General features: G+C 64.6%; 1 protein-coding gene across 1 annotated transcript in view; it reads right to left on the minus strand.

The window, feature by feature from the left end:
• PTPRN2 (protein tyrosine phosphatase receptor type N2) overlaps positions 1-23,787 on the minus strand; it is a gene marked incomplete at both ends in the record, with an annotated part of 459,743 nt that extends 435,956 nt beyond the window's left edge. Inside the window, one exon of the mRNA XM_079785821.1 lies at positions 23,688-23,787. Within this exon, the coding sequence (XP_079641947.1) occupies positions 23,688-23,787 (100 nt within the window). The remainder of the gene's footprint in view (positions 1-23,687) is intronic.
• Between the last annotated feature and the right edge of the window lie 2,275 nt (positions 23,788-26,062).

Genomic DNA, 26,062 nt, shown 5'->3' on the forward strand with positions numbered 1-26,062 from the left:
TCCCTGGGCACACTCCTGGGGGGGCCTCCCTGGGCACACTCCTGGGGGAGGCTCCCTGGGCACACTCCTGGGGGGGGAGGCTCCCTGGGCACACTCCTGGGGGGGCCTCCCTGGGCACACTCCTGGGGGAGGCTCCCTGGGCACACTCCTGGGGGGGGAGGCTCCCTGGGCACACTCCTGGGGGGGCTCCCTGGGCACACTCCTGGGGGAGGCTTCCTGGGCACACTCCTGGGGGGGGAGGCTCCCTGGGCACACTCCTGGGGGGGGCTCCCTGGGCACACTCCTGGGGGGGGAGGCTCCCTGGGCACACTCCTGGGGGGGGCTCCCTGGGCACACTCCTGGGGGAGGCTCCCTGGGCACACTCCTGGGGGGGGAGGCTCCCTGGGCACACTCCTGGGGGGGGCTCCCTGGGCACACTCCTGGGGGGGGCTCCCTGGGCACACTCCTGGGGGAGGCTCCCTGGGCACACTCCTGGGGGAGGCTCCCTGGGCACACTCCTGGGGGGGGCTCCCTGGGCACACTCCTGGGGGGGGCTCCCTGGGCACACTCCTGGGGGAGGCTCCCTGGGCACACTCCTGGGGGGGGAGGCTCCCTGGGCACACTCCTGGGGGGGGCTCCCTGGGCACACTCCGGGAGGGCGGGGACTAGGGCTGTCGGACTCAGCACAGGCAGTCCTGGCCTCTGCGCTGGCTGCCCACAGAGCATGCAGCTGGGTCAGGGAACTGCACCTCATTTTGAAACTGTTTCTAGACTCTTCTTTGATTTATCAAATAATTGAGAGCAAAATTATAAACATTGGTTTTCCGTGGTTTCTGTCCTAGCGACTCGTCTCCTTGCTGGCTGACGTCCGTCTGTGGAGGCCCCCTGATGGAGTCTCACGTCGCCCAGTTGTGCGTGTTTGTTCCCGATAAGGGTCTCGTTGCCAGTTCCCCGAGGGCAAGCACAGTGGCCCACGTTTTATGACTCCAGTATTCCAGGCGTCGAGCACAGTTCACACCCACGTTTCCACGAACAGATGTGATAGATTTACAGCGGCCTCTGTCACGCGTGGCAGGTCCTAGAACTCCTGAGACGAATCTCGCACTTTGCACGCAGTGAGGCCACGGGCTGCGCCCTCTGCTGTCGCAGCCTTTTTCACACGGCTGTGCCCCCCACGGGGTCCAAAACGGAGGACACCAGCTAGGTGCCCGGCCCTGAGTAATTACATCATCTGTAATTCCATTAGTGAACTTGGCACTTTATTCCCATTTACAGATGAGCAACTCCCCTCCTCCTAACCCCATTCCTCCCTCCCCCAACTTGTAGGCCTGGGGGGCAGCCAGGACCCTAGGGCTCACCCCCAACCTGAGCTGGGGGCCTGCTTGTGGGCGTGGCCACACAGCTGGGGCGGAGCACCCTCCTCCCTCTGGAGCTCCGAGTTCTGGGGGAGCTGAAGGGCAGGTTCAGAATGTTCCCAGGAGAGCGCTGCTCCCCAGATCCAGACGATGACCAAGAAGGAACTGGAACATTTACCCTGAACCCTTTCTCCGAAGCTCCTCTGAAAATATGACCATGAATTCAAATGAGCCTGAGAATCTTACATTTATATTCAAATGCACTAGGGTGTGGATTTACTACTTATTTTATTCACGCTGCAGATAAGCGACAAGTCACAGTAATGCTGGTCGGCACATTTCATCAACACGGGCTCCCCCAAAGCGGGCCAGGCGGCTGGGGCAGCTGTCAGCGCCCGTGGGCTGCTCCCGGAAAGCAGAGCCGCCCGCCCGCCCGGTCTCCCCTGCCGGCCGGCCTGTCCCCCAGTGTCGGGATGGCCGGCCCGGGGCGAGTCCTGGGGAGCTCGTCCCCTGGCTCCGGCCCTGGGAGGGAGAGGGTGACCAGGCTGGGGCGTCTGCAGCTCCGGTTCCGGGTAAGCCATCGCCGTCGCCGTCTGTCCGTCCGTCCGTCCGGGCTGAGCCCATCGCTGTCTCTCTGTACCAGGGGCCGCCCGCTGGGGAGGGTCCAGGCTGATCGGCGCGGTTGGGCCGGGGCCCAGGTGTGGCCGTGGCCGTGGCCGTGGCCCCGCGGCACGGTGTCCCGTGGTCTGGGAATCCTCACGGCCAGGCCGCGGCGTCCCCTGCCCACTGGCCTGGCACTGCCTGATCGGCCGCCTCGCCGTCCTCACGGGCCCGCGGGCACCCACGGGAGGCCCTCTGCGCCTGCGCCAGGAGGCGGGCGGGGCCGGGGGCGGGGAGGACCCTGCTCAGTGCGGCTGGCGGAGGGGCCCTGGGGGCGCCTGGCCGGGCGTCCTCCTTCCTTCGCGGAGCGGAGCCAGGGCTGGATTTCCCAGGAGGGTCCCCCCGCCCCCACCCACCCCACCCCGCCCCTCGGGAGGCTGGCTCCGCACGCTCAGGGACACAGGGCGTCACCAGCCCCACCAGGGGAGGTGACCCTGAGCCCCGGACCTGGGGCAGTGGCATCTCCCGGGCCCCCTCCCAGCAGAGGGGACACACCCGCCTGCCACTGACGCCCCACCCACCCTTAAATCCGCACGGCGCTCCTTCCTCCTGGGAACAGTGAGTGTCCTGGGCCCGCCCTTCCCCGACACCCTTCAGTGAAGGCCACTGACATCCGGGGACATGTCCCATGACCCGCAGTCGCTGGGTTCCGACCACGAAGGGGCTTTCCATAAATGACCTTATTTCATCCTCACAACAGCCTACGAGACAGAGACCCCATTTTACAGATGAGGACACGGAGGCTCAGAGAGGTTAAGTGATCCGCCTGAGGCTGCACAGCCGGTCATGGGGTGGGATTCGAATCCAGGTCTGATCCTGACCCCGTGGCCACACAGCCAAGAGGAGGCTGTGGGAGCCTGCGCTCCAGGCTCCGTGGGAGTCAGTGCCTCTGCCCGGCCGGGGACGCAGCACGCATGTCACCATGAGCGTCAGGGCGCTCCTGGCCTCCGGGCTCTGCCGTGGCGAGTCCTCGCTCGGAGCAGCGGCTGGTGTTGTCACCCTTCTGAGAACTCCGGCTGCCACAGCAGGTGGCCCTGGGTCTGGCCTGCCACCCAAGGCTGGGCGCCCTCCTCTGGGCGCCTTCTGTCCTGGGCACAGGCCGGGCACGGCCCCCGGCGAGGTGGGCACGCACAGGGAACAGCATCGGGGCCGAAAAGCTGCCTCGATCCCCAGGAGGAGACGCTCGCTCCACCTCTGGCTGCGTCCACCAGCGCTGTGCAGAGGCTGCCTACCGAGTCGTGAGCTTCAGTGGATCCTCCTAAGGGCAGCCAGGTGGATGGGAGAAGATCAAAGTACTCGCTCGGGGTTCCACGGCCGAGAACCAGAAAGGGCTGCAGGGCGCAGGAGGGTGTGCCGGGCCGGGAAGCAGAGCAGCAGCCACGCCCAGCATGGCCAGGGCATCGCACACTGAGGGCAACCACAACCGCTGGTGCGAACCTGGCGGGTGCCCGAGACCACAGCTGCGCTTTATCACAGCCCTCACGACGGCCGGCTCAGACCTAAACTCCCAGGTGCCGATCCCTAAGCAAGACCGGGACAAGGTGTGTCTGTAGCTTCAGTCACGTTCTTTAAAAAATAAAACTGGACCTGTTTTCTAGATCTTTCATCTGTTCCAAGAAACCAGCGCCCTTATTTTCACATTCAGTATTGATTTCTCACTCTTCTCTGGGACATCAAAGAGCAGTTCACACAGCAGGGGGCAGGCGACCCCAGGCTCTGCAGGGCTGCTTGGGGGACGAGGGGGGACAAACCCACCGGCAAAGGCAGGGTCTGCCCACGGCCCGCCCTGGCTGACGGCGAACAGCGCTCAGCCCTCCTGCCTTCCCAGCTGACGCTCAGCCCACCCATCACAATCTGTCCGAATCCTGCAAATCTTTCTTTCCTCTTCTAATATTCATTTACCCTCCGTGTGTCAAGTATCTATAATAATCTATAATAATAAAAGCATAATATGCTAATTAGACTGGACGTCCTCCGGACAACCTTCCAGACGAAGCCGGGGCTGCAAGGGAACCCCGAGTCCTGGGAGCCAGAGGGAAGCTGGTGCCGGCAGTCGGGAGAAGGAAGGCCCACTCTTGTATGAATTCCGTGCATCGGGCCTCTAGTTCCGGATGAAAATCTTTACAGGTGTGCTGTCTGCAGTGCTGCTGTGTTGCTAACCACTCTGTTGGTTGCCAGCCAGCGGCTAACAGCCAGCAGGGAAGGCCAGGCCTCCGCTCCGCTCTCCACGCAGCCCCTCACGCCCGAGGCCACAGGGAAGGGGTGGAGACACCGGCCGGCCTCCACTGCTGGTTTGGTCTCACAGAACCCTCTGACAGGCCTGCGTGCCGCATGTGGCTCGGGCTCGGGGGCTGTGTGTTCTTCTATGGTCTATGGTCGCGAGCCACATGCGGCTCTTTGGCCCCTTGAGTGTGGCTCTTCCACAAAATACCACGGCCTGGGCGAGTCTATTTTGAAGAAGTGGCGTTAGAAGAAGTTTAAGTTTAAAAAAGTTGGCCCTCAAAAGAAATTTCAATCGTTGTGCTGTTGATATTTGGCTCTGCTGACTAATGAGTGTGCCGACCACTGTTCTATGGTAACTAAAAACACCCGGTACGTGACAAAAAGACAGGAATGGGTGACTGCATTACCTAAAAAATAAAAATGAAGAAATGTTTAACTCCTGCCAAGATGGCAGAACATCTGGAATCACAGTCTCTGCCTTGGGGACAGGCAGGTGTGGTGTGAGCCGCGGTGTTTACCAGCTGCGCAGGGCGGCGGCGGCTCCGTGCCAGCTCCGGTGACTTGGGAGGGGTCGGCAGAGAAAAGCGACTGGCACTCCTCCAGGGCGGGGTCCCGGGTCCTTCACCTGATCCTCAGCCCGAACACCAGTCTCCCCTCCTCCTGGAGCCTCCCAGGCCTTGGCCAAGGGCACAGTCAGGGGGGACTTCCGGCTGCTGATCTCTGCCAGGCACACAGCCCCTACCCACAGGCACTGTCCCCCGCGGACACTGTCCCCCACGGACACTGTCCCCCGCGGGCACTGTCCCCACGGACACTGTCCCCCACGGACACTGTCCCCCACAGGCACTGTCCCCCACGGGCACTCTCCCCCACGGACACTGTCCCCCACGGACACTCTCCCCCACGGACACTCTCCCCCACGGACACTGTCCCGCACAGACACTGTCCCCCACGGACACTCTCCCCCACGGGCACTGTCCCCCGCGGACACTGTCCCCCACGGGCACTGTCCTCCACGGGCACTCTCCCCCGCGGACACTCTCCCCCACGGACACTCTCCCCCATGGACACTCTCCCCCACGGACACTGTCCCCCACGGACACTGTCCCCCACGGACACTCTCCCCCACGGGCACTGTCCCCCGCGGACACTGTCCCCCACAGGCACTGTCCCCCACGGGCACTCTCCTCCACGAACACGCTCCCCCACGGACACTGTCCCCACGGACACTGTCCTCACGGACACTCTCCCCCACGGACACTGTCCCCACGGACACTGTCCCCACGGACACTCTCCCCCACGGACACTGTCCCCACGGGCACTCTCCCCCACTGACACGGTCCCCACGGACACTGTCCCCCACGGACACTGTCCCCACGGACACTCTCCCCCACGGACACTCTCCCCCACGGACACTGTCCCGCACGGACACTGTCCCCCACGGACACTCTCCCCCACGGGCACTGTCCCCCGCGGACACTGTCCCCCACGGACACTGTCCCCCACGGGCACTCTCCTCCACGGACACTGTCCCCCACGGACACTGTCCCCCACGGACACTCTCCCCCACGGACACTGTCCCCACGGGCACTCTCCCCCACGGACACTCTCCCCCACGGACACTCTCCCCCACAGACACTGTCCCCACGGGCACTCTCCCCCACTGACACGGTCCCCACGGACACTGTCCCCCACGGACACTGTCCCCCACGGACACTCTCCCCCACGGACACTCTCCCCCACGGACACTGTCCCCCACGGACACTGTCCCCCACGGACACTCTCCCCCACGGGCACTGTCCCCCGCGGGCACTGTCCCCCACGGGCACTGTCCCCCACGGGCACTCTCCCCCGCGGACACTCTCCCCCACGGGCACTGTCCCCCGCGGACACTGTCCCCCACAGGCACTGTCCTCCACGGGCACTGTCCCCACGGACACTCCCCCGCGGACACTGTCCCCCACAGGCACTGTCCCCCACGGGCACTCTCCCCCGCGGACACTGTCCCCCACAGGCACTGTCCCCCACGGGCACTCTCCCCCGCGGACACTGTCCCCCACAGGCACTGTCCCCCACGGACACTGTCCCCCACAGGCACTGTCCCCCACGGGCACTCTCCCCCGCGGACACTCTCCCCCACGGGCACTGTCCCCCGCGGACACTGTCCCCCACAGGCACTGTCCTCCACGGGCACTGTCCCCACGGACACTCCCCCGCGGACACTGTCCCCCACAGGCACTGTCCCCCACGGGCACTCTCCCCCGCGGACACTGTCCCCCACAGGCACTGTCCCCCACGGGCACTCTCCCCCGCGGACACTGTCCCCCACAGGCACTGTCCCCCACGGGCACTCTCCCCCGCGGACACTCTCCCCCACGGACACTGTCCCCACGGACACTGTCCCCCGCGGACACTGTCCCCCACAGGCACTGTCCCCCACGGGCACTCTCCCCCGTGGACACTCTCCCCCACGGGCACTGTCCCCCGCGGACACTGTCCCCCACAGGCACTGTCCCCCACGGGCACTCTCCCCCGCGGACACTCTCCCCCACGGACACTGTCCCCACGGACACTGTCCCCCACGGACACTGTCCCCCGCGGGCACGGTCCCCGCGGGCACGGTCCCCACACCACAGCCCCACTCACCAGACTCCACGCTCCTTCCCCCACCGCTCTGCCCTCCGCCTGGAGGCCTGGGAGCAGCGAGTGGAGCCCAGAGCCCAGCGTGTTTTCTCGGGTGGGAGAAGGCAGGAGCAGGGCTCAGAGGCCGGCACTAAAGGGTGGGCTGTGCAGGCCCCTCAGCTCCCCTCCCTCCGGCCGCCCAGAGGCACATGCCCCCGGCAGGAGGCTCGCACGGCCACGGCCGAGCTGTCGGGGCCCAAGGCTCCGTGAAGCTGTCCCCCGAACCCGGCCTCCTCCATCGCTGGAGCCGGAGCCGTTATCACTGTCCACTCAGCTTCGCTTGGCGGACCCACCCCCCTTTTAAGTTTATCCTTAAATGTTTAATTTATCACCCCCCTCCCGTTAACAATGAGTGGGACAAATCAATGTTTCTCCCCCCCCCACTTCCTCTCCACGCAATAACAAACATTTCCTGCAGTTGGAAGAGTGGACTCCCACGTTTAACCCTCTGACGGGGGAGTGACACGGAGGTCAGCCAGCAGCGAATGGGATGAGCCATCCAGCCCCAGCGGAGCCTCCTGCTCTGGGAGGCGTGGTCGCACCACGGGTCTCGCCAAGAGGGTTCTCCCAGAGGTGGGAGCCGGGGCTGCACTCCGCGGCCCACGGTGGGGGCGCAGCCACTGCGGATTCCGGCTCGGGACACACGCAGCGCCCCGTGTGCGGCACGACCGACCACGCCCTGTGCTCACTCTCCCCGCCGGTGGGAAGCACTGTGTTCCCCGTTTTAAATCTGAGGAAACTGGGACTCAGCAACTAGACTGAAAAGGGGGCGTGTCGGCCATTCAGTCCTAGGAGGCCAGGTCCTCCCTCCTGCCCGGGAGCCCCTCACCACCGCCCGCGGCCTCCGTGACGCACAGCAGTGCCCGCGGCCTCCGCGACGGACAGCAGTGCCCGCGGCCTCCGCGACGCACAGCAGTGCCCGCGGCCTCCGTGACGCACAGCAGTGCCCGCGGCCTCCGTGACGCACAGCAGTGCCCGCGGCCTCCGCGACGGACAGCAGTGCCCGCGGCCTCCGCGACGGACAGCAGTGCCCGCGGCCTCCGCGACGGACAGCAGTGCCCGCGGCCTCCGCGACGGACAGCAGTGCCCGCGGCCTCCGCGACGCACAGCAGTGCCCGCGGCCTCCGCGACGCACAGCAGTGCCCGCGGCCTCCGCGACGCGCAGCAGTGCCCGCGGCCTCCGCGACGGACAGCAGTGCCCGCGGCCTCCGTGACGCACAGCAGTGCCCGCGGCCTCCGCGACGGGCAGCAGTGCCCGCGGCCTCCGCGACGGACAGCAGTGCCCGCGGCCTCCGCGACGCACAGCAGTGCCCGCGGCCTCCGCGACGCACAGCAGTGCCCGCGGCCTCCACGACGCACAGCAGTGCGCTGGAGACTCCCGCCTCGTGTTGTGTGTGTGTTTTTCCTGCCTCGGTTCTAAAGGGACTTTCAGACGTCAAAGGAGCAGTGCCAAGAAGTGAAGGGTCTGGGCCGCGGCTGCGTCCTCTGGGGAGAGCAAGCAGCAGCATCGCCTCCTGTCACCCCTCCTCGCGACAGGGATGAGGGTGGGCCTCAATGAGGCAGAGAGAGAATCTTCCAGCAGCTGGCGGCTCCCACGGCCCCAGGAAGGGGCGACCTTTTAGCAAATCGCCGCCAGCAGCAGGTAAGTGCCCGCGGAGGGCGTCGCTGTCTGAGACCCGGTGGCAGCCTCCGTCCCCCGAGCCAAGGGCCCGCCAGAGGGGGAGACTGGCCAGGGTGCCCGGACAGCAGCCCAGCGCGACCCCACCCCGAGGCCAGCCCAGGGCCCAGCGCAGCAGCCAGGGGGCGAGGCTTGCGAAGGGCTCGAAGGCTCCTAGGTGTCTGCTACGCTGGACAGACGGCCCCGGTGGGTGTGGCTCGGGCGAGGGGTGTGACTGGCTGGGCAGGAGGCAGGCCACGTCCTTAGAGGAGGCCACGCGGGAATCGAGTGAGAGTGGCGGCACGTGCTGGGCCGCCCTGGAGGCTGGGGCGCTGCGTGGTGCCTGCTGCCCACCCCCCAGGGCCTCCTCACCCCTCACCACACCCAGGGTCTGCCCCGTGGCACTCAGTTCCCTGCAGGGAGTTCACCTCTTCTCGCTATTGATTTCGTCTCACTAACTTCTCCAGGGGACCCCGGTCACCTCCATGGTCATCCAGTGGGTCCCTGACACTGGCCAGGGCTCCGTCCGGGGAAGCCATGCAGGTAGTCAGCCAGACCCTGTGCCCAGAGAAGGGGGGCACGGTGCCAACCCTCGGCTGCGTGAGTGGAGCCTGTGCCTGAGCCGCCGGGAGGGCAAGGCCGAGAGCAGCCGGACAGCCTGGCCCCGGGAGAGCCCCGGAGAGCCGCACGCACTTGGAGGCAGAGACGCCACACGGACCGCCTGTCCCTTGTCCCCCGAGGTTCCTCTGAGGACCCGGTCCCTCCGTAGATAACGCCAGGGCGGCGGGGCGCAGGCCAACGGGCCTGCAGGCTCCAGGAGAAGGGGCCAGAGGCGCAAAGCAGAGCCCGTGTCAGTTACCCGACGGCATCGGGCCGAATCCGAGGCCGGGCGCCAGGCAGCCACTCCCCGCCCGGCCCCGCAGACGAGCCCCCAGTGCTGCCGGGTGCCAAACCCACGTGGAGCCCACGGGGTCCGAGGCCAGCACAGCCACGGGGCGTTAAAGGCTGCCGGCTCACGGTCCCGGCCCGGAGGCTGTCGGTGCCCCTAGACGTGGCCGCTCCCCACTCCGGCCCCTGGACCCCAGGGCCCCATAAGGCCCCTCTGGCACCAGGTGACCCAGACTCCAAACCCCACCCAACCCCCTGGCACTGACGGAGCCGCCGCCAATTACACGTGGAGGCATCGCCCGGAAATGCCCTGAGACCCACGGCCCCTGGAAACGCCTGGAGAGGCAGCAGGTGGGCGAGAGCTGTGTGGTCTCCATGGCAACTCAGAAAGACCCTCCTGTCTCCTCTCCACACAGAACAAACTCCATCTGCTGCTTCACTCACGTGGGGGCGGGGCAGGGGAGGAGGACACAGCACCCCTACTATTGGCTGCTTCTAATAGTGGAGCACACCCCTTAATTAAACCAACACCCCTTAACTAGACCAGGGAAGTTCAATCCCAGGGGACCCAGACCTGGGCTGGGGGAGAGCAGTCGCTCAGCAGGGACCCCGGCCTCCCTCACACTGAGCGGGACACGAGTCTCCCTCGGGGAGTCCTCGGGAGCCATTGCCGTGGCCTCTGCACCCGGAGCCACCAGCAGGGGGAAGGGGCGCCTGTGCAGCCCGCAGCCCCGCGCTCGGACAGACAAGGTGCGGGAGCGGGACCCCCGCAGGCCCAGGCGCACCTGCTCAGAGCGTGCCGGCTGTGCTCCGAATGCGGGCTCCGCCGTGGACGCGGCCCCGGTTCCCTATCTCACGTCTGCGAGGGGATGAAGCCGGTCTTGCATCCGGTGAGGCCCAAGCCCTCGGCCGCCCCTGCCGCCCAGGCTCCGCTCCAGCCCCGGCCACGCCGGGCGAGGCCCCACTCGGCAGGCGGCCTCGGAATGGAGCCAGGCCCTGGCACACCAGACCTCCTGGGAGTTGTCCAGCCCTGGGACGGACACAGCGTCCCCACGAGAACGGCCAGGGAGGCTGCGGGGGTGGCCAGCTCGCCCGGGGGACACCCGAACCCAGGCATATGGCGTGCGTCCGGGTCCTGGGTGGCTTCCGGCAGGTGCCTGCCTGCTGGGCTTTGCTCCTGGGAGGCTGTCCTCCTGGTCAGGAAAACGCCGGCTCTGCCACAGCTGCGGCCTCAGAGCCAAGTAAACAAAGCACAGGAGCGCCCTGAGCGGCCGGCCGCCTGCTCCTCCCGCCGGCACCCGGCCTCCTTGTGGCGGCCAAGGGGCTCTGTGCCGAGGGGACGCCCTCCCTCCAGGGCGCCTCCCACCCACCTGCGAGGCACCGGTCGGCCCCCTCAGGCCTGACCTCTTTTGCCCCAGAAGCATCCAGATTAGGAAGACAGCCTGCACGGCGACCCCGCCCGCCAGGCGCCGGCGCCGGGACCTGCCACTTGCACGGAGCGCCGGCCCTGTGTGCCCCTCTGGAATGAAGGCACCAAACCGGCAGGGGCAGCTGCTTCTGAGGACCTGCTCGCAGCGGCGCCCAGGACCTGGCACAGCTCCCCGCTGTCGGCATCAGAGGCTGTGCCCGCCAACGGGCTCAGGGGTAAGTGCCAACCTATGAGCCGGGTTTGATTCCGGTCGGGGCACAGGCCCAGGTTGCAGACTCGATGCCCAGTGTGGGGCGTGCAGGAGGCAGCCGACCAGTGATTCTCTCTCATCATGGATGTTTCTATCTCTCCCTCCCTCTCCCTTTCTCTCTGAAGTCAATAAAAATATATATTTTTTAAAAGGTTACACAAGCAGCAGCCTGAAACGTCGCCACCTTGGAAGCTCAGAGGGCCAGTGGGCGCGGGCGCCTGCCGTGGGCGAGGGTTTGCCTCTGCAGGGCTCCCAGGGCCTCTCTGCACCGTGCCCAGCCCTCGGGTGGCACCAGCTCCTCGGTGGGCAGACAGGAGGGGAGCCCCAGGTGCAGGACACAAATCATGTGAAATGAAGGTGCCTGGTGCCCTGAGCCCACCTTGCTCCCCTCGCCGACCTCACAGCCTCTGAGCGGATCGTTCACCACAGCGACCACAGACCCCTATGCAGCCTGGGATGGCTTCCGTCTGACTCTGACTGACCCTGGGACGCAGGGTCGCCCACTCGCCTCACTTTCGGATGAGGAGCCCCACCAGGTGCCGAGAGAGGGCACAGCGCCTGCACGAAGCCCTTTGAGGACAGAAACGGACAGGCACACTGTTCCGTTAGAGCCGGGAACAAGCTGACTCGCCAAGAAAGGACCAGCAAGTTTCACTTGAACGTCTTTACGAGAAGTCAGCGCCTCCGGGCCTTCCGCGGCTCCGGGCCGGCCCCTCCGCACGGCGCTGGCGGCTCGCTGGCGCGGTCCGTCCAGGGCAGGAAGGGTCCGCCGGCGGAGAGCTGTGCGGGGAGCAGCGCTCTGAAGGCTGCACGGCTGAGCCCGGTGCTCGGTTCTCTAGCTTCCCCCTCGCAAACCTGACGCGTGAATAATCTCGGGCGGCGGTCACGCGGGTCAGGCATTTGTCCCTCAGATGCCTGGACTTCCCAAAGGTTCTAGAAGTAACAACCCAACAATTCTGACGAACACTGAGGACATTCCCGAAATTCCCACTTCGCAGCACCGACTGCCGTGGAAAGCCCCGGTCAGCACAGCCCTCCCCGTGCGACACGGACGCCACAGGGACACTGGCCACAGCAGCCGCCATCTCTCCACTTTCTTTGGATGCGGGAGATGTTGTGGACAGACTACATGGTCTCACACGTGCACTACTTGATCGCTTAGTCCCTCCGCTCACGCCATTCAGTGAGCCCCAGAAACGCAGAACCCACGGTCGGAACCTGTCCCTGAAACCGCCTTTTAACTCACACCGGACCCCGTCACGCCCTGATTTGGGAATCGTGTGTCAGACAAGGATGCCCTCTGGGCAGACGCCTGGGCCGCAGCCACTCCGGAGGCCACACCGCCTCCCGCAAGGCAAGTCCCTTTAGACCAGTGATGGCGAACCTATGACACGCGTGTCAGCACTGACACGCGTAGCCATTTTTGATGACATGTGGCCGCTGAGGCGGCCGCATGCCTTGGTTGAAACATTTGCTGCTCCTGAGGATGAAACATTTGCGAAATAATGTTTTTTCCTCAAAGTGACACACTACCCGAGTTATGCTCAGTTTTTTGGCGAAGTTTGACACACCAAGCTCAAAAGGTTGCCCATCACTGGTCTAGACATTTCAACAAGGGAGACCTGCCGCGCTGAGTGGGCCCGCACGGAGGCCGGTGGGGAGCGTGCTTGAGCTCCTTCGGTGTCAGTAGAGGGTCCTCCGATTTGGGGAGAGGGGCTGACAGCCCCCTCTTCCCTTTGCCTGGGACGTGGCGTAAGATCAGCAGCCACCGTGGAGAGTAAGTCAGGTCAACGCAGGGACGCCGAGGCTGCGGTGCCAGCCCCCGCCTCCCACCGGCAAGCTTGGCGTTAGGTTCCCTGTTATTAATAGTCCACTTAGCACTGAAAGCACACCCTGACCCACCCCCGCTCAGAGCCTGGCGGAGAAGGATGTGCTGAGTCACAGAGCGTGAGAGCAGAGCCTCAATCGCCCATGAGCCGCCGCCCCTGTTGCACCACCGGCCTCAGCGACGGGGCTGGGCGGCTGGCAATCCGGATCGATGGTGGCGATGCCGCGGGACCCGGGCCAAAACATAATGGGCCCAGCTCTGCTCACACGCGGCAGCAGCGCATTAACTGAATACCAACCCAAGATGTAAACGCCGCTCTGCCTGCGGTCCTTCAAAGGCACGCCGTCCCCACCTGCCCAGCACAGAGACGTGGAGGCTGCAGCTCAGCACTGCCCACAGGGAATGCTCCCTGGACAGTGCCACCGGGCTGCACAGGCACCGCCCACTGTGGCCACGCCCCGGTGCACGGAGCCGCTGACTCCTGCGTGGGGGCCTCCTGTGTGGGGGACCCAGAGCAGAGGCCCCTGCCCCCAGGCGAGGCAGCAGCCGGGGGGGGGGGGGGCGCGGCGGGCAGCACGGCGCCTGGTCATGGGTATGAACTAGTCTCCAAAGGCCTTTGCTTGGAGTCCCGTACAGGAGGGTGGAGCAGAGGGGCCCCAGCCGGGCAGACCGAGAGCTAACAAAACGCAGGTCTCATTCACGCAGCAGTTTGCAAATCGGCGGTGATGTTTCATCACCCGAAGTTTCGATGAGCCCCTGCCCGCACCAGCTGCGCAAGCTGGGGCACTGGACCACAGACCTTGGAAATGTGGCTTCAGTACAAGGCCCTGGGTCTCCTCCCAGACGGAGCTAATCACACAGCACTCAGCTCCTGCAGTTCACAGGCAGGCGCCCGCCCCCCTCCCCCACCCCACCCTTCCTGCGCGGCCACCGTTTCAGGCCCACCCCTTTCTGCAAACCCTGGCCTGACCCAGGCCAAGTGCGACCTGACCCTGGGACAGCAGGGGCCAGAGACGCCCAGAGGACTCGCGGCCACCTCACCCTCCTTCCTCTTTTCCCTCAGCACACTTTGCGTGTTTATTAGAGGCTGAGAACTCGATCTTGGAGCCTCAGGCCTGCGGGAGTCCACGGAGCACACGTCACAGCAGTGCTGACCTGAGGGCCATCGTGGGGCCTGATCGGGACAGTGAAGGGGGCCGCCCCGCAAACAGCCGCCGCTCGGTGCTGGTCTGATAGATGAATGGTGATGCGTGTCCCCAGTCTCTTGTCACACAAAAGTGAGTTGTTTCTCGTGGTCAGACGAAGCAACGAAGGGCCAGCACCTTGCACATGTGGGCAGGAAGGTTGGAGGCAAATTCCTGGAAGTGGAATTTCAGGCTTATACAGAGGTTTGCGTTTTGGGTTGGATACGGCCTATCGCCCTGTAAGAAGAGGAGGTAACTCCACTCCCTCCGAGGGCACAGAAGTGGGGCTGCCCACACCCTCGTCAGCCCCCCCCCCAGTGCCCTCACTGGTCACCCAGAGGGGACATTAGCAGGAGCCGGGAGCCGGCCGCCCAGCCACAGCCCACCTGCGTGCCGCCCCACAGAGCCTCAATCTCCTGGTGGGTTTAGACCCGTTTTGCTTTCGTTTCACGTGGCACATGTTTATTTACAAAGCAGGTGAGGCCGAGAGAGCCTGGCCCGTCCGGGGCCATCAGTCCGTCCGCCCAGGAGAGCCCTGTGGCCTCCATAGCGGAGCACCAGGGAGCTGGGACCAGGGGGCCCCGCGGCCCCTCCCTCAGGACCTGCTTTCAGAAGCGGCAGGGAGCCCCTGTCCCTGGTGCTGCTTTTGTGCACATTCTGTGCGGCCCAGGGAAGCGGAGCAGCTTGGAAACCACGCTGTGGAGGGAGGCGAGGAGCACAAGCCAGCAAGAGGCTCCCGGAGAGCGGGCACACAGGCCCCCGGGCAGCCGGCCACGCTGCGGGGCGGACTTCAGGGGGCCGTGCCAGGCCTCCCGGGCTCCGTGGCACTCAGAGCTCACCGGCGGCTTCCGAGACCGCGTGTGGCGGGAGCTGTGCAGACAGGCGGGGGACACAGAGCCCGCCCGCCCGGTCATCGCCGCCCAGGGCCGCCCCCCTGGCCGCGTCCACAGCGGGCAGCTCCCGGCCCCGGGCAGCTCCTGGTGTCACGGGTTCCCTGGCGCCAACGCCGTGATGGCGGGCCTGTTAGCAAACCCCAACTCAAGGGCCCTGCCCGCCAGACGGCACACGTGTGTAAGAGTGACCGTGCGACTGAGAAAGGACATGCATTCTCTACTGCACTGCCCACCTAGCGTCTGAGAATCGGTAGGGGTCTTATTTAAGCGCTATTTCTTTTTAAGCCTCACCTGAGGATATTTTTGCACTGATTTTGAGAGAGAGGAAGAGAGAAGCATCCGATTGGTTGCTTCCCGCACACGCCCCAGCTAGGGATCACTTCCGCAACCTGGGTGTGTGCCCTGACTGGAACTCGAACCCGCAGCCCATTGGTGCACAGGACGGCGATCCAACCAATTGAGCCACTGGGCCAGGGCTCAGCCCTACTTCTCTTATTCAACGGCTGTTAGCTCTTAAGAGGGGTTATAGAAGATAAATTCTAGACAGTATCGTCACCATCGTCCTCATTATTGCAATGTGATTGGCCTGCATCTAGTTAAATATGCTTCTTAGAGACATAAATCAGTCTGCGCTGTGTCAGCTGGCTGGAGCATCATCCCCTACACCTTTGTACACCAACAGGTGGAGGGTTCAACCCCCAGTCAGGGCTGGTGTGCAGAAGGCAACTGATGGATGCCTCTTTCTCTCTCTCTCTCTCTCTCCACCCCTTCCTCTCTCAAAAAAAAATCAATAAAAACACATAAATGATATTACTATTTAAAATTGAATGGTAATAAGTAAAATCTACACTAATAAAAGAGTAAGATGCGCCGTAACCGGTTTGGCTCAGTGGATAGAGCACTGGCCTGCAGACTGAAAAGGTCCCAGGTTCGATTCCGGTCAAGGGCATGTACCTTGGTTGCAGGCACATCCCCAGTAGGGGGTGCTCAGGAGGCAGCTGATCGATGTTTCTCTCTCATTGATGTTTCTAACTCTCTATCCCTCTCCCTTCCTCTCTGTAAAAAAATCAATAAAATATATTTTTTTTAAAAAGAGTCAGATGCAAATTGACCATACCTTCATGACGCCCACCAGCCAATCAGGAGTGAGTACGCAAATTAACCCAACAAAGATGGCGGGTTAATTTGCATACACAGGCGCAGAGTGGCCAGGGGTGGGACTCCTGCATCATCGCCATGGTGATGATGCAGGCATTCCGCACCGCCCCAGCCCCTCCAGGCCTCTGGACAGCATGGGAAGGCGGAAAGGCGTCTCCGGCCGGAGCGAAGGCGGTGCCGGCAGCCAGGGGAAGGAAGGCCCATTCTTGCATGAATCTTTGTGCATCGGCCTCTAGAAAATGAGTAAAAAATAAAATAAAATGGTAGCTCTTCTGCAAAAATCTCAGTAGTCAATTCAGCCAAGACTTGGGAGTCACCAAAGTGAAATTGTTTGCAACGATGACGGTATTCCGCCCTGTCTGGCCATCCCCTCCAACACGGCGCAGAACCTGGCACTTCTGGGAGCAGCAGGGCCTCCCACCCTCTCGCACCGTCCCCCGAGCTCTGAGGACGCGCACTCAGAGGGCAGAGGGCAGCGGCAGCGCTCTGGGCGGCTGGTGAGTACGAAGCGCAGCAGAGCCGATGACCGAGCTGGAAAAACGGGCGGCCTCCGGCCTGGCCGCCAGCGGCTGAGCCGGCGTCCGGGCAGATGAACTGTCTGCTGGCCCACAGCCCGCCTGCCCGCCTGCGTTTGGAAGTCGCCCGCAGTCCCGGCTGTGCCGGAGCCTCCTGTCGTCCAGGTTGACTGGCTCATGGAACCAGGACTGAAGCCTGGTGAGCAGGTGCGAGGCCACGGAGCCCAGGTCCCAGGGTGGCGCCCCCAGCGGCGCCGCGTTTCCTCAGGCTTCACTCGCACCCGCGTCCGCTCACAGGCACTAAGGCCACGGAGTTCGGAGATCGCGGCCTGTTTCCAGGCGAGAGCAGAGGGCGAGGCCGAAGGCGTCCTGACTGTTCGCCGTGAAGAGCCGCCCTTTCCCGCGATGTCTCGTCTGGTGCCATTAAAATACCAGCAAGTAGCCCGGCCGGCGTGGCTCCGTGGTTGAGCGTCGACCTAGGAACCAGGAGGTCACGGTTCGATTCCCGGTCAGGGCACAGGCCCGGGTTGTGGGCTCGGTCCCCGGTGGGGGGCGTGCAGGAGGCGGCCGATCCATGATTCTCTCTCATCATTAATGTGTGTGTCTCCCTCCCCTCCTCTCTGAAATCAATACAAATACATATTTTTAAAAACACCAGCAGTTGTACTTCAGAGAACACACTGCTGAGCCCCACGCAGCCGCCCCACAGGGTGGCGTCTGCTCTCGGCTGGATAAAGCCGCGGCCCCGACGGAGCCGCCTGCCCCGCGCCAGCACCGCGGCTGCCCGTCCGTCTGCGCGTTGACTGCACTTTGCTGTTGGAGGCAGACTTGACCGGCACCATTAATATCAAGTCCTTTTCTCTTTGGAAGCCAGGTCAGCCTCTCTCCTGGAAATTTCTTCACCAACACCATTTCCAAACCCATGCTGCACGCCATGTGCCGGGCATTGCCTCCGAAGCCGATGTGGGCTTTCAGAACCGCGTGGGGACCGGGAATGGCCACATCGCGGGAGAGACAGCTCCCTTCCCTCACCCGCCAGCACGCCCCACAGAATGAGGAGCCACTGCAACGAGCCATCCTCGGCCTGTTTGCCGCGACTCAAAATTTCCTTATGACAGCAACCCTCCTTCACCCAAAGACAGGCTTAGAGAGAGGAGGGGGAGAAGGGAGGGAGGGAGAGAGAGAGAGACAGAGAGGAAGGGGGAGAGAGAGAGAGAGAGAGGAAGGGGGGAGAGAAAGAGAGAGGGGGGAAGGGGGGAGAGAGAGAGAGGAAGGGGGAGAGGGGGTAGAGAGAGAGAGGAAGGGGGAGAGAAAGAGAGAGAGGGGGGGAAGGGGGAGAGAGAGAGAGAGAGGAAACATTGATCAGTTGCCTTCTGTATGTGGCCCAACCGGATAGCAAACCCACAACCCAGGCATGTGCCTTGACTGGGAATGGAGCCCTAACTTTTGAGCGCCGAGGGCAACGCTCAACCAACCAAGCCACTCCAACCGGCCTCCGTCCCGACTCTGAAGTGGGCTTTTTGTCGTAACAAGTCTGCTCCTTCAAACTAAAAAGCTTTTACGCAGCAAAGGAAACCATCAACAAAATGAAAAGACGGCGCTGAGAAGACCTTTATGAATGATGTACTCAATAAGGGGCTAATAACCAAAATAGTTAAGGAACTCATGAAACTTAACACCAAAACCCAAACAATCCAATTTAAAAACGGGCATAGCCATGGGCACAGACAACAGTGTGGCGAGGCGGAGGAGGCAGGTGGGGGCTGGTGGAGAGGGACAGGAGGGGAGGGACGGGGCCTCTGTAACAGTGTCGGCAATACAAAAGCACACGAAGTGAATAAACACAAAACGGGAGGGATGGGTAGAAGATACAGGTGGCCGACAGGCACAGGAAAAGATGCTCAGTCACTGATCACCTGAGAGGCAAATCAAAACACTGAGGTCCCCCCTCACACCTGTCAGAACGGCCGCCATCAGCACACCCACCAACGACGAGTGCTGGCGAGGACGCGGGGCAGGGGCCTGGCGGGGTGCAGACTGCTGCAGCCAGGTGGAGAGCAGAGCAGGGCCTCCTCACACAATGAAGAAGAGCTGCCACACAACCCATCATTCCGTTCGGGGATTTACCCGAAAAAAACAAAACGCGAATTCACAAGGACACCTGCGCCGCGTGCTCACTGCAGCGTCGAGGGGCGGCCGCGGGAGGGGTGCTCCGAGGCGAGAGGGGACGCCGTGGCGCAGCCACACCTGGCGGCCCGGAGCCTCTGTTTCCACCGCACAGCGTGCCGGCCGGCGGGGATCAGCCAGTGAACGAATCAGACAGAGGAAGACAAGTACCACGTGCGGGTCCAAAAACACAACGAACGAATAACAAAGCAAAACAGAAAGAGGTCCAGAGAGACGGAGGGCTGGGGGGCGGGGGGTGAAGAGGGTGAGGGAGGGGGCGGGTCTGCCAGAGGCCCAGCACCTGCTTCCTGCATCGCCGGAGGCTAACGGTGCACAGACATGGCATCCCTTCCAAGCAGCAACCTTCCTTCCGAGGCAAAGCCCACACCGGCCTCTGCCGCCCAGAACAAACCCGCCGGGGAGGCCCCCAGGCCGCGGCGCATGTCACACTCCCTGGGAACAGGCCGAGGCCGAGGCCCCGGGCTCCTAGAGAAGGCGGCCTGGCCAGCGGAGCGCGCCCTGTCCTGGGCCGGCGCCAGCAGCCGCCTGTTCTCGGCAGAAGCCTGCACAGCCGGCCCTCGGTCCTGGGAAAGAGGAGGAGACTCTCTGGGCCAGAGACCAGCCCCACCCAGCCCGGGGCCCTCCAGGCCTGTCTTCCCATCTGTGAGACAGACAGGATGCTGCCCATCGACGCTATTCTGGGGAGCACGGGGAACCAGGCGGAAGCTCCAGGAGTTGCCAGGGCTGCGGGGACGGGCAGGCTGCTCCGAGGGAGTGTGGGTGACGGGCCTCCCAGCTCCTGTCACAGAATCCATACACAGGTCAGTACACACACCAATCATTTCACTGAGTGACAGTTTCCACTGAATACGCAGCAGCGCCCACTCTGTTTATGGCCATTAGCGCGTCCCCCCCGCCCGGTGCCCTGCACCGCCGCCCAGGACCCACGTGCTGACAGGGAGTGTCCCTGCGTGTTCTGAATCACGGCCATACGATCAGGGGGGTCAGTAAAGTCGGTCAAACACCCTCTCACCCACCTCCAGGCAGGAGGGCTGAGCCCCGCTGGTCACCGCCAAGCCCTGCCGGACGGACAGCTGGGCGGGAGCCGCGCACACCTGCGCTCAGCCCCACGTCCACTTCTTAGACGAGGGCTGGGGCACCCCGTCCACACAGACGCAGACCAGCACGCACGGAACTTCCTGTGTGACCTGAGTGTTCCCAGGAGAGCCCCTCCCCGTGCCCGCCCGGCTCAGCAGTGGCGGCACCGGCGGCGGCGAGGGGAAGACGCGCCCGGCTGCCTCAGGCGCCCAGAGGGTTCTCCGTTCTGGCCTCCGATCAACCAAGATTAAAAAACACGTCCAGCGGGTGTCCGCCTGCAAGGTCAGTGCGGAGCCTGGGGCAGCAGCGGCAGGTGCCTGAGGGCGCCCGGGCCTGCCCCTGCGCTGTGCGCCCGGAAGGGAGAGAAGGGGCTCTCCGTGCTGTGCCTCGCGGCGGCGGCCGCCGGGATGTGTCTGACCGAAAACGCCGTGTGCCTCCCACGCGGACAATCCTGGAACCAGCGACCAAACGCCGGGCACCCGGCGAAAAGGTGCTTTTAGTTCGGGCCGCATTTAGTCACAAACACGCTTTCATAAGGGCGAAATTCTAGAAAACTTTCTTTTAAAATCCTCACCCAGGATGTTTTTCCCTTTTTTTTTTTTTTTGAGAGAGAGAGGGAGGGAGAGAGATAAACATCAATGTGAGAGAGACATTGATTGGTTGCCTCCTGCACGTGCCCAATCGGAGTTGGGGGTCAAACTTGCAACCCAGGTACGTGCCCTTGACTGGAAGTCGACCCCGAGACCTACTGGTGCGCTAAGCACTGAGCCACATGGGCCCCGGGCGGACTGGCAGTTCAGCGGCCCATCTCTCCTACATGCCTCTCCCCACGTCCCAGCTCTCAAAAATCCAAACAAACACGGGCGAATAACAGCATTCACAAATTAGGTAATGCTGCATTTAAAAACACAACAAAATAAACCCAGAATGCAGAACTTTTCACGGATGGCGGCCCCAGAGTTCACACGCCCTGGGGTGAGGAGCTGGGGTTTCGTGCCAGCCCACAGTCCGGTTCACCGGCACCGCCGCCTCCAACAGGCCGGCTCGGTGAGGAGGAACCCCTGGGCACGTGCCAGCGAGGGGCCAGCACCCCACGGAGGAACGCAGAGCGCACCCCGCCCCTGCGGCGGCACCACGAGGGTGAGGGGGTGCCGGAGGGAGGCAGGCGAGCTGCGCGATGCCCAGCTCGCTACTTCGCAGAGGAGCCGCGGAAACCTGTCTCTCCCCCGCACGCTCCCCCCACGCCGACACGCTGACAGCATCTTTGGACACAGGAAACCGTCCTGAGAGTCCCACAAAGCGCCCGGTTTTGTGGGTGGGCCCACTGTCTGCGCCTCCTTCCCCAAAGCCCAGGGCCCCCAGGCCCCAGCCCCCTGCACGGCCCCAGGCAGAGCGCGGGGAGGGCCCGGTGCTCATCCCTCACAACCAACAGGCAAGATGGAGGGCTCTGGGCCCCAAGAAGCCAAGACGGGTTTGTGCTTCTGTGCGGAGGAAGGAGCTTCGATTTAAAACAAACCCTCACGCCGCCTCGACTGCGGCCTCCGCTCCCCGCCCCGCGTGGGCTCGCTGGTGAAGGAAAGGCGCGCGAGCGAATCCGGCGGCCACCGGAGCAGAGCCAACACGCAGCGCCCACGGCCACGGGTGCCTGGGTGAGGTGCGAGGGTCTCCAGGCCGAACGTGTGGGAAAGGGCCGCGGGGACCTCGGACAAAGGAGGTGTCTCCCCAAAGGAAGACCCGTTCACGCGCGGCCTCCCGTGGAGACGGTTAGAGACAAAGGGCCGGGCCGGCCGTGGACGGGGAGTACTGAGCCCGCGCAGCCACAGGCAGAGGGCGGGCAGAGGAGACCAGGGCGGCCGGCGCAGAGCAGACAGCCGCTGCCGGTCGGCCGGACAGGCCGCCGCGAAGGGATCTGGGCCACGAGCCAAGTTGAAGGCACCTCGCTGGCCAGTCCCGCCGGTTCCGCCCCGGTGTCACCAGTAAGCGTGCACTGTCTGCCGCAGGGAGGCTTGTGCACCAGAGACAGGGCGCACGGTGGTGCCGGGCTGGAAGCTGAAGTGAGGGCGGGACAGGTGCCCTTGAAGAAAGGGAGAAGGGTCAGGAAAGCGCCGCCCTGAGGGAGGCCAGAGGCCCGGTGTTGATGGCCACGCACGCAGGTTACCAGTGACCTGGCAGGGCAGCTCTAAGGTGCAGCTTTCATTTGCGCTGTTATTTGAATAATGAGGGTGTGACGGTGATCAAACAAGATCCAGATGGCAGTGAGAGAGGGAGAGGGAGAGGAGAGAGAGGGAGAGAAGAGAGAGAGAGGGGGAGGGGGAAGGGGAGGGGAGGAGGGAGAGGAAGAGAGGGAGAGAGGGGGAGAAGGGGGAGGAGGAGGGAAAAGGAGAGGGGAAGGGGAGGGGGAGGGGGAGGGGAGGGGAGGGGAGAAGGAGAGGGAGAGGGGAGAAGGAGAGAGGGAAAGGGGGAGGGAGAGAGGGGGGAGGGAGAGAGGGGGGAGGAGGAGGGAAAAGGAGGGGGAGAGGGGGGAGGGAGAGGAGAGGAAGAGGGAGAGAAAGGGGGAGGGAGGGAGAGAGGGAGAGAGGGGGTAGGGGGAGAGGAGGGGGAGGGAGAGGGAGGGGAGGGAGAGGGGAAGGGAGGGGGAGGGAGAGGGAGGGGAGGGAGAGGGGAGAGGGGATAAGGGAGAGGGGGAGGGGGGAAGGGGGAGGGAAAGGGGGAGGGGGAGAGGGAGAGGGCAGCGTGTGCTCCCCCGGGTGCCCAGGGCTCCAGCCTTCTGGAGCGGTGTCTGGGCGCTGAGCACATGGCCGCAGCCCCCTGGGCCGGCAGGATGCAGGGTGCATCCACCTGCAGCGATGTGGCCGGGCACCCCATCTCCTGGCGTGCTGGGCCCTAACCTTGCCCCCTGGGGCACCTCGAAGTGGAGAGGAAAGAGGCTCCCTCCCGAGTGGCAGGACGCCGCTGCCCCCTCGCCCCCTCTTCCTCTCTGATTTCGCAGATGCTGGACCCGCAGCTGCAGCGGAAGGAGACCAGCCCGGCCCGGCCTCCAGCAGCGCCGCCTCCGCCTCCGAGGAGGCCCCCGGCTGGCGTCAGCGGCGGACCTGCTACGTGGAGGGTGGCGGCCGGCCAGCTGAGCAAACAGCTCACGGGGTGACACGAGCAAGAAAGGGGGAGCACGGGCCGGCGCAGTGGCGAGGCCCCGGCCCTGCAGGGCCTGTGGCAGATCCGCGGGCGGCCCTCTGCCCGCCGGCACCCGGCCTGCACCCCGCGGCCGGGCCTCCCCGCCCCCCGCTCCCCTCCAGGGGCGCCCCGGGACCGCCTCCAGCAGGACCCGCGGGGGCGGCGCTGGGCCGAGAGCGGGCAGGGAGCCGCGGCCCGTCCGTCCCAGTCCCTCCCGGCTCCCCACCGCCCAGAGCAGCTCAGCCGGGGTCTGACTGGGGGCGCCCTGTGCCCCCGGGGCTGCCACGCAGGGGGAGCCGGGTGCCAGGCGGGACCCACACTCGTGCTCCCCCCCGCGCACGCGGCACGAACACGCGGGGCGCCCCCACGCCACCAGCAAGGGCAGCGCACGGGGCGGCCCGGACCCGGGGGCGACTCCGGCCGGGACGGCGACGCTGGGCCGCGACCCCGGCCGCCCCGTGAGCCCGCCCCTCCCGCCAGGCGCCCTCCCCCAGCCCAGGCAGACCCTCCCGCCCTCTGCCTCGGACCCCCGCCCCCGCGGCCCCACTCACCCAGGAGCCCCGCGAGCGGCCGGGCGAGGGGCGCGGGCGCGGCGGGCGGGAGCGGCGGCAGCAGCAGCAGCAGCAGCGGCAGCGCGAGCGGCGGCCCCATGTCGGCGGCTCAGTCCATGGCGGCCTCTCCCCGCCGCGCCGCCGCCGCTTCAGCACCGGACAGCGCCGCCCGCCCCGCCCCGCCCCGGCCGCCCCCGCCGCTCACCGCCGGCCCCGCCCCGCGTCCACCGCAAGCTCCGCCCCGGCCGCCCCCGGCCGCCCCTTTCTCCCTCCAGCCCGGCCTTCGGCCCCGCGCCCGCCCCTGCCCACCCACGACCCCCGCTCTCCCCGCGCCACCGCCCTGCCCTCGGCTCCCCACGTGGGCGCCAGCCTCCCGCGCCCCTTCCTCCCACCCCACCCCGCGGACCCCGGTGGGAGCCCGGCCCGCCCGCCCTGGTCCCAGGATGGAGGGGTCCTCTGCCGACGCCGGCTCGAGCTCCGTGGTTAGAGCGAAGGCAGGCGCTGGGGGGGGGGGGGGGGGGGGCGGTCAAGGGCAGGTACCCGGGTGGCAGATTCTGTCCCTGACCCTGGTTGTGGCGCCAGCACAGGGGTGTTTTCCTCTCTCCTCTCTTCCCTCCCCTCATGGGCAAAGTAGCCTTGGGTGAGGATGAACCAAAAGAACCCTGTGGTGGTGCGGCAGGGGCACACACTCCTGCTCTTCCTTTTATCCGAAAGGGCCTGGCCGGCCCTGGCCCTGTGCTCCGTGGACAGAGCACCCGCCCTGGCACAGAAGGGTTGCAGGTCCAATCCTTGGGTCAGTCAGGGCGCGTGCAGGAGGCAACCAACCGATGAGGTGCTCTCCCCTCTCCTCGCTCCCTCCCTCTCTCTAAAAACCAGTGGGAAAACATCCTTGGGTGAGGCTAACAAACCTGTGCCTGGCAGGACCTGGGTCTGAATCTCACCTGAAGCAGGTCATGTCAGGGCTTCCTGGAGCTCAGGCTGTGCAGGGTCTGAGCATGGTGGCCATGGTGGCGGGGGAGGGGAGTCCTCAGCCTGGAAAGGGCGGGGGGGGGGGGGGTTAGTGGGAGCCTAACCTGGAAGATCATCTGGAAATGGGAGCTGGAGCCAGGAAGCCACTCCTGAGCTCTGAGCTCCTGGCAGGGGTCAGGCCTCCCAGTGGGGCTGGGCCCTGAGGTGGCCTGGCTCTGTGCTGGCCACTGGCCAGGGTTTGGGAGGGCACTGAGGACCCGTGCACCCCCCAGGAGACTACGTCCTGAAGACCCGCACAGCTGCGTGTCAGAGCAAGCGTGGATGTGTGTTGTGAGCGAATGTGTGAGGTGTGTGTAGTGTGCACTATGTGCATTTGTGTGGAGTGTATGTGCATGGGTGTAGTGTGTGCTATGAGGATGTGGTGTGTGTCCCTCACATCCTAACCTCTCCATCATCGTCGTCATCTTGTGGCCCTGCCGGGGGGCCCTCAATCTTCTCCCTTCCCCGCCTGGTGCCCCAATCCCACCTGCTTCAGCACCTGGCAGGGGCGTGAGCTTGCTGATCCTGTGGGTCCCACCTGCCCAATGTCAGCTTCACTTCCCAGCCTGCCCGCAGTCCCCGCACGTTTCTTCTTACTGCCTGGCCCTCATCAGCTGGCCTTCCCACAGCCAGTAACTGGGTTTCTTTCCTGCCCCAAGGCTGGCCTGGGCAGGCTTTGGGGCGGGGTGACGGCAAGGCGTTATGGCTCAGCCAGAGTCCATCTATATAGTCAGAATTGATTACTGACCCTCAATGTCTCCAGACAGCCACTGCCCTCCCTAAGAAGTCCCTCCCCCACCCTGCTCCATACCCTTGTCCCATGTCCAAGAGCCTCTTCTGTCTAGACCTGGCTGGGACGGGGCTGATCCTAACCCCATGCAACCAGGATGCCACGTGGTCTACCAAGGTGGGCCCCCACCCGCCCACTGTGCTCAATTACAGATTTGTCCCATGGAACGAGGGAGGCCCCCTCCCTACAATAGTAACTTACAACCAGTGCTACGGATGAACATAAACTTGAACACCTGTCCACAAACAGGAGGCAAGAACGACAAGCCTGCAGCCGCGAGAGCAGAAGCCACACACAGCACATCCCACAGGATCTCACGGCACCAGGGCCAAGGACAGGCGGCACCCTGCAGGGATGGGCATGTTCTGACTGCAACTGGCGTGTGGGTCCTGGGGTTAAAACTCAGCAAACCAATGACTTGAGATCAGTGTTTTCACTGCATGGAAAGCATTCCATTTTTAAAGTAGTAATAACCGTTTCTCTGGAATTTCAGAGGTGTGTACCTTGTCAGACTGGAACAATGTCGGGCAGTAGCTCCCATCACAACTCTATCCCAGTGCGGGATTTGGAGGGCGGA

The sequence above is a fragment of the Cnephaeus nilssonii genome, assembly GCF_951640355.1.
Source record: "Cnephaeus nilssonii genome assembly, chromosome: 12".
Taxonomy (NCBI): Eukaryota; Metazoa; Chordata; class Mammalia; order Chiroptera; family Vespertilionidae; genus Cnephaeus; species Cnephaeus nilssonii.